The sequence below is a fragment of the Sesamum indicum genome, linkage group LG6 (assembly GCF_000512975.1).
Source record: "Sesamum indicum cultivar Zhongzhi No. 13 linkage group LG6, S_indicum_v1.0, whole genome shotgun sequence".
In the NCBI taxonomy this organism is placed as follows: Eukaryota; Viridiplantae; Streptophyta; class Magnoliopsida; order Lamiales; family Pedaliaceae; genus Sesamum; species Sesamum indicum.
The window spans coordinates 16,620,546-16,633,600 of record NC_026150.1 but is presented as its reverse complement, the minus strand read 5'-3'; the positions used below and the strand labels follow the sequence as shown (position 1 = coordinate 16,633,600).

General features: G+C 37.9%; 2 protein-coding genes across 2 annotated transcripts; both read right to left on the bottom strand.

Annotated features, from left to right (window-relative positions):
* On the bottom strand, positions 1,490-6,676 carry LOC105164671 (glycine dehydrogenase (decarboxylating), mitochondrial). The gene is made up of 15 exons (XM_011083382.2): positions 5,298-6,676; positions 4,800-5,045; positions 4,647-4,724; positions 4,467-4,567; positions 4,196-4,391; positions 3,959-4,084; positions 3,640-3,825; positions 3,443-3,556; positions 3,192-3,344; positions 2,869-3,057; positions 2,625-2,702; positions 2,413-2,538; positions 2,226-2,324; positions 2,000-2,117; positions 1,490-1,848 (listed from the first exon to the last, which is right to left on the bottom strand). The coding sequence occupies exons 1-15, from the start codon at positions 6,504-6,506 to the stop codon at positions 1,754-1,756; spliced, it is 3,114 nt and encodes a 1,037-aa protein (XP_011081684.1). The 5' UTR covers positions 6,507-6,676; the 3' UTR covers positions 1,490-1,753.
* On the bottom strand, positions 9,283-12,953 carry LOC105164670 (zinc transporter 4, chloroplastic). The gene is made up of 4 exons (XM_011083381.2): positions 12,598-12,953; positions 12,419-12,476; positions 10,877-11,583; positions 9,283-9,983 (listed from the first exon to the last, which is right to left on the bottom strand). The coding sequence occupies exons 1-4, from the start codon at positions 12,610-12,612 to the stop codon at positions 9,528-9,530; spliced, it is 1,236 nt and encodes a 411-aa protein (XP_011081683.1). The 5' UTR covers positions 12,613-12,953; the 3' UTR covers positions 9,283-9,527.

Genomic DNA, 13,055 nt, shown 5'->3' with positions numbered 1-13,055 from the left:
GTAGGGAAAATTAAGTGGTCTTTTTTTTAAATTTGATATAATTATATGCAGATTTTATTTAATTTAAAAAATTATATTTATTATCGCCGATGTTTATATCCGTCCATTTAATAGTAAATTTTATGGAATATGCTAACATTAATAAAAAAAATTTGAATAAAAGTTCATATTTACTCCTTACAAATTTATTGTAGGTCAAACAAATTTCTTTTAGATCAAATGACACTTATAAGGGTGAATATGTAGGTTCTAACACGCATCAACATGTATAGAAGTATAACGGTAGTTTGTTCGGAAAAAAATTATTTAACCTACAATAATTCAGTTTTAAGTCAATTGGGAGTAAATATAAATTTTAATTCATTCAATTTCTTTTTGCTGATATTAATAAATTCTGTGAATTTTAACTAATAAATATATTTATTTATTATTTGAAAATAAAAATTAAGTACATTAAATATAATTTTTTAAATTATAAAAAATTTATGTATAATTACATCAATATCATAAAAGTACTGTGTAATTATCCCTCAACTCTATTAAAGTGTACAATCCCGAATTCCCACAAGAAAGCACACTTGAAGCCGACAGCAGGCCCCGTATGATGGGCCCAAACTTATGGCCCAGAAAAGGGGTGGGAGTTCGACTGTGTTCAAGTGGGCCTGTGAAGTTTGTTTCTGGAGGGGTATTATTGATATTTTAGAATGATCTTCAAGCAACAAGATTATAATAAATTTTAGGAAAATATCAGCAACCTCCCTTAAAGTTTGGCTAATTATGAATACATGAAAACTTAACAGATTGAGCTAATTATTAGACCGTCGTTAAAATTAAAAAATATTGATAATTTTTCAAATAATAAGAGATATTTGTGATTATGCTAAATCACAGGAAAAGTGTTTGTAATTTATTTCATATTTTATTAGTTTTTGTCTAACATTTTGAGTGTATATGTATGTACTTTTTCACCCAACTGATCAAATAGCTCAAATTGGAGAATGTACATAAACTGCATTAAAGTTTGTTTTCACAAAGAATGATAGGTAATTAAAATTTAATATATATTTATATATACATATATATATATATATTCTATTATAAAGAAAAACCTTTTATCGTACCAACCATTGAATTTCCAAACTTATCATTAAATTCATTTCTTCCCTAAAGAAAAAACAATTGAACAAAATAGTAATTTTCAACATTTTTATAATACTTTCATAATTATAATTTTATTTTTTCTATCAACCCACTGCTCTACGTTTCTCTCATCTCACTCAACGTTTCTTTCATATCATGAACTTCAGTCTCATATCCTCACACCACGATTGCCTCTTTTTACAAATTTTGTTTTCTCTTCATCGCACACTATAATCTTATATATGCTCATAAAGACCGCGTCCAACGACAACTGATACTTTAAAGAAAAAAAAACTACATCGTCACAACATCTAAAATAACATAAAAAGAAGTTAGAACTAAAACCATGAAGAGGAGAATGCCTACTTTCTCTTCCATTTTTTCAGGACTCTATGAATTTTCACTTTTTCCGAAAAATGAAGGAAGAAGACGTGAAAAGAAGTGGTAATTACAAGGAATGTTGCAATCAGCAACAATTGTTATTACTGATCTTTTTCGATGGGATCAAAGGAAGAATGTCTAAATCAGTACATCAACATTAATTCGTTATGTACAAACAAAAGATGATGAAAAGAAGTGGCAGCCCATCTGTTTAGGAACCCTTTGCATGCTCTTAAGCAGTTGCTGCAGCTGCTTCTTCGGCCATCTGCGACACTGGGAGGAGGGTGCAGATGAGGTTGCGATCGCCATACACATTGTCGACACGCCCTGAGAATATGTAGCAACATGGTTTTAGTTCTTACTTATGACCAACCAGAATCAACTCATTTTTAAAGAAAACCGAGCAGAAACTTCTCTGTTAATTAGCCTCGACTATCCCAGCAACAGTAATATCCATTACAACGTCCAGTGTACGCACCTGTGGTTGGCCAGAACTTGGCAGTCTTGAGCCATGCAGCAGGGTAGGCTGCGTATTCACGCGAGTATGGTTTTGTCCACACGTCGGCCATGAGCAGAGATGGTGGATGAGGTGCCCCCTGGAATAACATTACCGTAATTAAATTTTCTAGATGTACGCAGAAAATAAAAGCATGAATAAGTGCATCAATCCGATGAGAATATATAAGCAGAACTTAGTACATTACCTTCAGAACGTTGTTGTGGATGTCGGCTTTTCCTTTCTCAATTAATGCGATTTCTTCTCTAATAGAGATAAGAGTGTCACAGAACCGATCTAGCTCTGCCTGCAAATTAGGAATGAAGCAAAATGATAAGATATACGTGTGACTATATGTGTTTATAAGGCCCCATAAAGTTTTTTTTTTTATGTACCTTGCTTTCACTTTCAGTTGGTTCAATCATGAGTGTACCAGGAACAGGCCACGACATTGTCGGTCCATGAAACCCATAGTCCATGAGACGTTTAGCAACATCTTCAGGCTCGATTCCAGCAGTGTTCTATAGCAGCCGTGACTTGCAGTAAGAAAATGACGCATTGATTTGAAATTAAAAGCTGTGAATAACCAATGTTAAGCAAGAATCACCTTGAAGCCTCTCAAATCTATGATGAACTCATGGGCGACTGTCCCGTTGACACCACGGAATAGAACCGGGTAGTGTTTCTGTTTATCAAAAGCATAAAGTATTAACAGATTGAGAATTTTTGTGGAGTTATTACTATTATTAATACAGAAAAAAGATGCATACAGGTAAGATCCTACCTAGAGCTAAAATGCAATTGCATGCTCATGTAAAATTTATAATAAACAGTAAGTAGAGAAAAGAAACCTCCAGACGCTTTGCCATGTAGTTTGCATTCAAGATGGCTATCTTTGATGCCTCAGTTAAACCCTTCGACCCCATCATGGCAATGTAGGTGTATGATATAGGCAAAATGAGGGCCGAGCCCCAAGGTGCAGCAGAAATAGTACCAAGCGGTTGAGACTGATCGGGTGCTGGTATGCCTCCAGTGGGTACCTATAATATCAACAAAAACCATATGGCTCTCAACTTTCACTGGCTATTTCTTCGGTATTTTCCCTCTCAACTTGGAGGGAATGGGATATCTACATCCTTAAATATGATTGATGAATAACAGGTTTTGTACATACCACGGGATGTGATGGTAAAAACGGTGCTAGATGTTTCTTCACCCCAATTGGCCCCATACCAGGTCCACCTCCACCATGAGGAATACAGAAAGTTTTATGGAGATTGAGATGGCAGACATCAGCACCAATAAAGCCTGGGCTTGTCAGACCAACCTGTAGGCACAAAAGAGATATAGTATCATGAAACTTGTAGATGCAACCACCAGCCATCAAGTTGCAAATGACTAGCAGAAGCACAAGATTTATTGTACCTGCGCATTCATGTTTGCTCCATCCATGTAAACTTGCCCACCATTGTCATGAATAATTTTGCATATCTCATCAATTCCTTCCTCATAGACCCCGTGAGTCGAAGGATATGTGACCTGGATTTTGGTGGAAAATTTATCAACAGAAGACATATATAACAAACAGCACATTCAGAAAACAGTATCATAGTTATCAATACCATAAGAGCAGCTAAATTGTCCTTATTCGATTCTGCAGCCTTGCGTAACTCTTCAATGTTGATGTTCCCCTTGGAATCTGTTCCAACTGCAACAATTTTCATCCCACACATGGCTGCACTTGCAGGGTTTGTTCCATGTGCTGAGACTGGAATGATGCATACATCGCGGTGGTGGTCTCCTCTTGACTACATTAGATATTAAGCAGAAATCAAAAGCAAGTAAAGCCTCAGGGACAAAGCACCATATAAATTATTTAAAGCTATCAGCTCTCCACACTAGCATCACATTCTAATTTCTCATAAAGTTCACACTATATACCATGTGATATGCTCGAATAACCATCAATCCTGCATATTCTCCAGCTGCACCAGCGTTTGGTTGCAGAGAGAAAGAATCAAAACCAGTAATCGTGCACAACATTTCACCCAGATTCTTGAACATTTCCTGCAAGAAAAATATCATGCTTCAATAATGTAATTCATATATCATAGCTTTCCAACTTCAAAGAAGCGAAATTTATAGAACTGAATTTTCATTATATTTTTTAGTTTTAACCTGGAAGCCGGCAGCTTGTTCAGTGGGAACAAAAGGATGAAGGTCTGCAAAGGCAGGCCATGTAACTGGCATCATCTCGGTTGTTGCATTCAATTTCATTGTGCACGATCCCAAGGGAATCATGCTGTGGCACAACGATAGATCCTTTGATTGGAGCCTATGAATGTATCTAAGAAGCTCATGCTCCGTGTGGTACCTACAAAATCAAGTAACAGTTATGTATCCCCTAAAAGGCTATAATTAGAATAATCAACTCATAAGAAGTTCATACGAGTTGAAGACCGAGTGAGTCAGGTATGGGCTCTCCCTAGCAAGTCCTGAAGGAATCAAATTTTGAACCTCTGGTGCAAGAGAAACAGCGGAAAACGTCACCTGATAAACATAGTATTGATGTTATAACAAGTACACAACTGAGTTATTAACATGTCTTCAAAGAAATACTCATACTCACCGGCTTGCCACCAGCAAAGACTTCCAACAGCTTGTCCACATCTTCCAATGTGGTAGTTTCATCGAAAGAAACAGTTATCTGAGAGGCAGAGGATATGGTTATTTCCAGGTCTTCAATACTTACCTATCAAGGTATATATAGATTTATGCTTACAGTATTCTTGTCCACTATCCTCAAATTTATTTCACTTTTGTAAGCAGCATCAGCAATGGCCTTTGCGTCTCCACATTTGACCTTCACGGTGTCAAAGAAGGGAAGAGCCTGGACTTCTACAGTCCCAAGCTTTTTCAATCCAGCAGCAAAGGTTCCAGCTAGACCATGAACTCTCTGGGCAATGGTTTTAAGACCTTCTGGTCCATGATAAACAGCATACATGGCAGCCATGTTGGCAAGCAGTGCCTACATGAGTCGAGATAATTAATTTTTATATAAAGAAAACCTCCATAAAAGGTTCTGGTGTACTTGAGCAAGTCATCTTTCATTCAACAAGCTACATAAATGCTTAAGGTAGCTAAGGAGGAGTATTAATTTCCATTTATTAATAAAGCTCTACTTGGGCTCAACATAGCATAGGTAAGAAAAAGCATGAATTGGAAATTAATCTTGTGAAGTTAACAAAAGAAATAGCACTTGACTAGAAAGTTAACTTACTTGAGCTGTGCAAATGTTGCTTGTAGCCTTGTCCCGACGGATATGTTGCTCTCTCGTCTGCATCGCCATACGAAGAGCTGGCTTTCCAGAGGAATCAACACTGACACCAATAATTCTTCCAGGCATCATCCTCTTGTACTCTTGGGACGTAGCCAAGAACGCCGCATGAGGACCCCCATAACCCATTGGAACACCAAACCTCTGAGCAGAGCCAACCACAATATCGGCACCCAACTCACCAGGAGGCTTCAACATAGTCAGAGCCAACAAATCAGAGGCCATAACAACCTTCACCCCGTTAGCATGTGCATTCTTAATGAACTCCGCATAGTCCAAGATTTCACCCTCAGTCCCCGGGTACTGAACTAGCACCCCACAAACATCCCCAGACTTATAATCAATGTCCTTAACATCAGAAACAACAACTTTAAGATCGAATCCGTCTGCTCTTGTCTGGCAAATGTCAATCGTCTGAGGATGACAATTGCTAGCAATAACAAAAGTCTTCTTCTTTCCCTTCAGAATATTATTACACATAGCCATAGCCTCAGCAGCAGCAGTCCCCTCATCGAGCAATGATGCGTTCGACATCGGCAAACCAGTAAGATCTGTAATCATGGTCTGGAAGTTCAACAAGGATTCAAGCCTCCCCTGGGAAATCTCAGCCTGATAAGGGGTATACTGAGTATACCACCCCGGATTTTCCATGATGTTCCTCAAGATAACAGGTGGGACAAATGTATTATAATATCCCATTCCAATATATGACTTGAAAATCTTGTTCTTGGATGCCAAATCCTTCATATGCTCAAGCATTTGTGCCTCTGTCAGCCCCTCATCAAATATGGGGAACTCCATCTTTTCGATGCGAATAGATTTAGGCACGGTGGCATCGATAAGTGAATCAAGACTATTGAACCCCACAAACTCAGCCATTTTGGATTGCTCCTCCGGCGTGGCTGAGTTGTGACGGCGGGGAAAAGTGTCGCTCGGTTTCAGGGCCTCAACAGAAATGGATCGAGAGCCCACAAATTGTGCCAAACTTGTTGAATTGAAGCTATGAGCCTTGACAACATTGCTGCCGCCATGAACAACACTCGGGGATAAGGAGGAAATGTACCTTGAGGATTGGTATAAAGGCTGCTGCTTGGATTCTGAAACCAGGCGCCTGAGAATAGCCCTGTTGGCTAATTTTCGGGCACGCTCCATTTCTTTCTCGAAAGAATGGAAACTGTGTCCAAAACAGCAAATGGGAACACCCCAGAAAGGGAGGAAGTGAGAGAGAGAGAGAGAGAACGAAGAAATGAACAAAGCTGAGTGCAAGCTTTGTGTTGGTTATGCTCTATTCTCTACTCTCTCTCCTTTTCTATGGAAAAATAATACAAGATCCAATTTTATTGCTCCATATTGAGAAAGTGGGTGGTGGTAATGGGTTGGTGAGATCACAATGTCTTTACACATATATCTTTTTAATTTTCTTTTAAATCACTTTAATTTATGAAACTGTGTAATATTATTATTGTAAAAATCATCCGAATCCAACTCAACATAATATTGTTCAAATTTATTTTAAATTATTATTGAATTTGAAAATTTATATTTAAATGTAATTTGGTTATTAATCTAATCAATTTCAAATAAATTTTAATTAAATCAACTATGAGACGAACTTGAATAATTTAGTATCTTTTAATATATTTTGTCGTTTTTAACTAATTATATTGAGTTCCAAAGCACACCAAACAAAAATTTATTATTTAAACTTGAATGATTAAGTTTAACCAACTGAATTCAAATTGATCTCAATGGAATAACAAAGAATTTGATGTATTTTTGTGTAGTATGAAACATAAAATACTTTGCGAGATTAATTTGAAGATGTGGTGGGTGAAGGGCGTGGGCACTGAATACCAACTTGAGGAAAAGGACATGGATTTTCTGGGGTCCCGTGCAATTCTTGATATTCTGCAATCCAGTGCTTTTTGGTAATAAAATCTGCACTTTCTGTGCACAAGTTTGTGCAACGAGGGCAAAAAAAATATTTGTTTTTCATGCAAAAACAGAGGCAATTTGAGAATGTATGGAAGGAAATGAAGGGGGAGGGATTGAGATTCAATGGCCAAAATTAATTCGAATTTTAGTTTTACAATGAAAAATATTGTGATGTGTGTGTAAGATTCATGGCTGGCAGATTCTCTTTCACATTTCACTTATCTGAATTCTCACCGCACATCAATACAACACATGCAAACAAACAAAAATATTATTTCAGCAATATTCAGACATAGAAATTCAATTTAAATTAGAATTTTTATCAATTCAATCATAATTTTTTTGCAGCTGATCTTGCACGAATTCAACGACCAGGAAGACCGATCTTCACACAGATAGTTAATCCCTCCGAGATCAAATGTTGGGTTCCTGATAATAAAACAAGAACGGTGAGCTCGTTGGGCACGTCCCCGACAACAATCCTCCGATGCTTAAGTTAGGTAGATCGAGGTGAAATGATGCGATCAAAGGTTCAGATCGAAAAGACTCAGAATTAATTACCTCTAAATATGGCGTCTTGGAGTATTTATAGGGCTTAGGTGGATACTGTTGAATAGGCCACGTGGCCTTATCCTGTGAGCCTCATTCGGGATCGGATGGTATTCATTGTCTGGGTCTTCTAACGAGTATTCGGATCCGGATAAGAGTCTCTCCGACTCGCCTAATCAAAGGGCACGGATCTAAGAATCACAAAAAGACTGAAATGCCCTTCATTAAGGGCATTTTGAGCATTTTCTGCCCATTCTGAATAGATACTCATCCGTAGCCAAAATTTAGTTATCGTGGTACAATTTGTTCCATAAAAGGGAAATAAGAAGCGCAGTTGAGGATTCAAAGAATCAAAACAAGATTCAATATCTACTCACAAAAATCTAATCTTATTTGAAGAAGAAAAAGGAAAAATAAAGCCAATTTAAAGAATTGTGGTTTCAATTACATGACGTGATTGCGAGTCATGGTTAGTGGGTTTGGTAGGCGTGGGAGTTGGTGAATCTTTGGCATTAAATAATCAATCGTGGGGCCTCGGAGTTGATGCTGATAGGGTTGGGCGCAGTCTGGGCCACAAGATCAAGTGCTGCGTTCGGTGCCACTGAAATCTACGGCTACCGATGTTTCTCCTTCACACACTATTTTGGGCTTGTGAGGAGTGAAAAACGTACTAAACATAGTAAGAATCTGAACTCACCAACACATGAATCGGATCCCAATCCTACCGACTGTTTCCTTCATAAACATATTAGATTCTTCATCTAGGCAAGTTTCTTATTTTGATTGATGTGATATAGCGATTTTTATAAGATTGAAGTACTTTCTCTAACGAGTTATTGTTTTTTCTATCTTCATCCTAAGTTTTTCGTTTGAGCATTAATAATATAGACAAACATTCTACATTAATTACAAATGAGATGTTTAAACAATTTATAAAGTTTAATGCCTTTTCTTCTTAAAGAAGCACTTTTGTAAAATAAAATCATAAGATTCGTACATAATCGAAGTACTTTTGAAAAATAAAATCATAAGATTCGTACGTAATCAAAATGGACAGTATCTTGAATAATGGGATATCAACTAAATCGTAAATCATGTTAATTCTTAAAACCCACAAACAGTTCTATGCCTCTACTACGTTGATGGGCTTTTACTATTACTTCGTTTCATGGCAATCTTTGTCAAATCCAAGTTCCAGAGATGTTGATCAGGCTTAGTCATAGTGCAGTGCCAACCCACAAACCTGTCCGAAAACCAGCCCAACAAATACAAGGTTGCCTGACGGACTTGCACCCCCCCCCCCCCCCCACCCCACATTAAGTTCAAAATGTACATTTTTCCTCAACTTTTGATTCATCATTTACCAAATGTTGCTGACTTAGAAGTCACGCGTTTATCAGGACAAACATACTTTGTAATCAGGGAAAGTGAAGCTGTACGACAATGGAAGAAGTGTAATCAGCGGACTTGAATTCCTTAACTAAAATACAACACCATTTCTTGAGAGCTACACTAAACCTTTTACATGAACATGATCTTCAGAACAAAAAATGGCCATGTTGGAGGAGACCATCATCAGTTCACCATCTAACAACAACAGAAACAAGCAGGGATGGGCAATTCAAAGGAAAGAATAAAAGAACCATAAACAAAAATACTCATCTATTTGCTCAAATACTCAGGTTTTAGTTATGCCCATACTGCTAGTGAAGACATCAGCGCTGCCCCTAAGAACAAAGCGAAATATGACACCACTTGCAGCCTCAAATTGCAGCTCATTCTCTTACTCAAGAAATCCGCTGCTATTAAATCCACTAGCGCCATGTACACCAGAATTCCGGCAGATATCGAGTCGAATATGCCTTCTATTATTAGCGCTCTTGGGCTATCAGCATTGTAAATTGAAGAAACACCAATCCCAACAGAGATCCCGATGGGGGTTGTTAATGCGAAAAAGCATGCCATCAGGGTCGAATGAAGGTTCCTAAACTGGGCCTGTGAGATGCAGCCTCCAAGAGCAAAACCTTCAAAGAACTGATGGAATGATAGTGCTCCGATCAAGGGTCTTATTGTGCATGGGCTATGTGAGACTCCGAGTGACAATCCTATGATCACTGAGTGTGAAACTATCCCAAGTTCCAGAACCTGTAAAAACAGAGTCGGTACTATAAATCAGCTCTTTTGGTGATGCTTAGTGATGGAATATATGAACAACAATAATTAGACCATTTAAGGACCCGACATGAGTCAGAGACATTTTAACCAATCAGCTGAGAGATGAGACTGACAGAACAAATTTCAAAATTAGTCATCCTTTTCCTTCGGCGCAGTCCCATTTTCCTCCTGGTTACCATCATTTATGGGTGATTCCATAAGCTTTAAACTAGAAAGCTATGCAGAAAATCCATACTGATGTTATACATATATGGCCTATTCCAGCACATTCGTCCCACTGTCCTATCTATGGATTACAAATATGATTCAGATTATAACAATGAGTGGAAAAACAAAGAAAGCCTTTGTCACTGAAGGACCAGAAACCAAATTAGAAATGTACGTGACAAAGCTATTTGAGATATGGTAAGAGGCACACTGCTGATAAAGAAAATAATAAAATCAATTAAATATGTTCACTTATGAAAAAGGAATGCAACAAAACAATTTGCCCGTGCGCAATTACAAATACACAATCTAATCATCTATTGATTTTGCTTATAGAACTATCTGCTAGCAGAAGTTGCGCAAGAAATCACAACCAAGATAACAAGTTCAGTTTCTTAGTTGTAGTAAAAGATTTATCTTTGAGTCATTCATCAAAACCTAAAAATTTGAACTCATCCACATATGTGCATCTGCCCATATATGTGAATGATGATAGCTTAAATATTCAGAGTGAATTTACTGAATATCCCACTTTCAAATCATTCCACAAAGAAAACTATGCAATTTTTCTTAATTATCTATATCTTCAGATTGATTTAGCTTGCAGTATATTTTCTTTTTCCAGCGACAGTAAAATGGAATAGATATGAACATGCCTGTGAAACGACAATGTGCCTGACACCGCTTTCCTCATCCCCACCGCCAATCCCATGCGAGTGTGAGTGACCGTAGGAATCCTCTCTCGGATGGCCTTGACATGCCCCCTGTTCTTGTGAGTGACTGTGTCTATGGTGTGCTGCATGCGCATGCATCCCAACGATGTGCATTGCACCCCCTTCCTCTTCTCCAAACACTTTTCCGCTATAACCCCTCGTTTCAACTGGAACTATCCCTGATTCAGACACTACGTCCGATGGACCTGCCTGAACAATTTGGTTTTGTTTCTCCTGTTTCCTCTCATAATATTGCGTCCCAACAAAGTCAGCCAGCAATGTGGCCAATGCAGCCATCATTGCAATAAACCCAGAAAAGGGGAACTTTGACCATGGATGCTTTGGCAGACAAGAGTCAGTTAATGCTGATGTGGCATCTGGTAACATGTGGACAAAGCCAGTGGCAAGAATGACACCAGCAGCAAAGGCTTTGGCAGTAACAAAGAGGTTGGAATCGGTCCGTAGGAAGCGGCGCTTCTTGCCAACTAATGGAATAGCCACACCACAAACTCCAGCAATGAGGATTGCAGCAATTGCAATCAGTTTAAGTATGAGAGCATAAGAGTCATCCCGACATCCTTCAATCTCTTCATCATGGGCACTACATGTGATGTTTGACATGGATTCAGAGATATTCTCTATAAACGAGTCTGTTATGACCACCAACACCAGGACAACCAGTTAGTCTTATAAGTTCTCCAGTTATTTGAAGGTTACTGCATGAATCATATACAAAATAGACTTGTCTACACAAGAAACAAAAAAATTCCACCACACAGAAATCAACTGAATCCAGCATTGACTTGGGTTTGAAAACAATGTTAAAGTAAAGCAACCACAAGAGTTCCGTATACTCTTAACAAGATGGTGACAGATGCTTAAAGGGCTCTCAATGACAATCCGGGAAACAAGAAGCAGTTAGCAAAACAAGACTTCTAGAGGCAAAGAAGCCCGGATATTGATGCACGACATTCCCTAAAGACCAATGACAAACAAAATTTTTAGCCAAAAAACGAATACCAATAATGAAAATTAGCCGGATGCATGACGAACACACATGAGCTTTTAACATAATTCCAATTGGTAGGACAGAAAAAGACGAGACACAGGAAATTCACAAACTAAACCTTTCCTGCAATTCAGAAACTGATCTCAAGTCTATAAGACACTCCAAAACCAAATATTATGATATACATTCCACAAATGTAAAAAGAAATAAATTCAAGCGAAAATTAGAACTTCGGACCTAATAATGGAAACTGAAACAAAAAATTATAGAAATCACTTAACAAAAGTGCAATTCATCCATTAGGCAAAAAAAAAAAAGGAAACTCCATGTCCTACAGGAGCACATTTTCACATATGCGTGCAAATACTTTCTAACAGTAACAAACTAAAAATTCAAAACCCGCAATCAAAATTCAATCTTTCCCATAATTCCTCAATTCAAAGGCAAAATAATCAAAAGGGCTGCCACCAATTTACCAGAATAAACCCGAATTCTCTCTCCAAATCTCCCCGACCAAAGAACGGGCAACAGATCCTGCACCACAATTCAGAAATCAAGACTTGAAACAACTACAGAAAAACGGATGAAAATAACTATGAATAGAGAAAAAGGGAAACCAGTCTCGATTGTAACGGAAAAGAGAAAACAAGAGAACCTCTAGAAATGACATGGGCAGCAGGTGAAATCCCTTGTTTTATTTTCCCTTGCTTTGGACGCTTCTATCCAATTCTGCAAAACTCTCAAAGCAAACTACGCGAATCTCTATACACAAGGATATGTGTGAGGAGCGGCATGCATACACATATATAATAAAGAAGAATCAAACAAGAGAGCTGACGAGTTCCGAATGCATGACATGGGATGATGATTTTTGTCAAAAGTGAAGGAATATAGGCACACATATAAGCAGAGATGATGTATACATACAAAACTGTAGATATAGAGAGAGAAAGGAAGAGATGTCGACATTCTTGTAGAGGGAAGAGAGATGGAAAGATGAGAGTTGGGTTGCGTTTGTAAGAGAAACAACTCCATTGTGTCGACACCTTCTTGTAATACCTTATATTTATTTTTCCGGGCAGACTTTTTTTGCACCCATGTGAACATTCATCA

Bases quoted from the DNA above. Each gene is read 5' to 3' on its own strand.
- LOC105164671 (XM_011083382.2), bottom strand. From the start codon at position 6,506: ATGGAGCGTGCCCGAAAATTAGCCAACAGGGCTATTCTCAGGCGCCTG. The intron at 5,046-5,297 runs GTAAGTTAACTT...CGACTCATGTAG, and splicing joins GCAACATTTGCACAGCTCAA to GCACTGCTTGCCAACATGGC. The intron at 3,826-3,958 runs GTATATAGTGTG...TATCTAATGTAG, and splicing joins TTATTCGAGCATATCACATG to TCAAGAGGAGACCACCACCG.
- LOC105164670 (XM_011083381.2), bottom strand. The intron at 11,584-12,418 runs GTAAATTGGTGG...TGGTCATAACAG, and splicing joins GAGAATTCGGGTTTATTCTG to ACTCGTTTATAGAGAATATC. The intron at 9,984-10,876 runs GCATGTTCATAT...CTGTTTTTACAG, and splicing joins GGCACATTGTCGTTTCACAG to GTTCTGGAACTTGGGATAGT.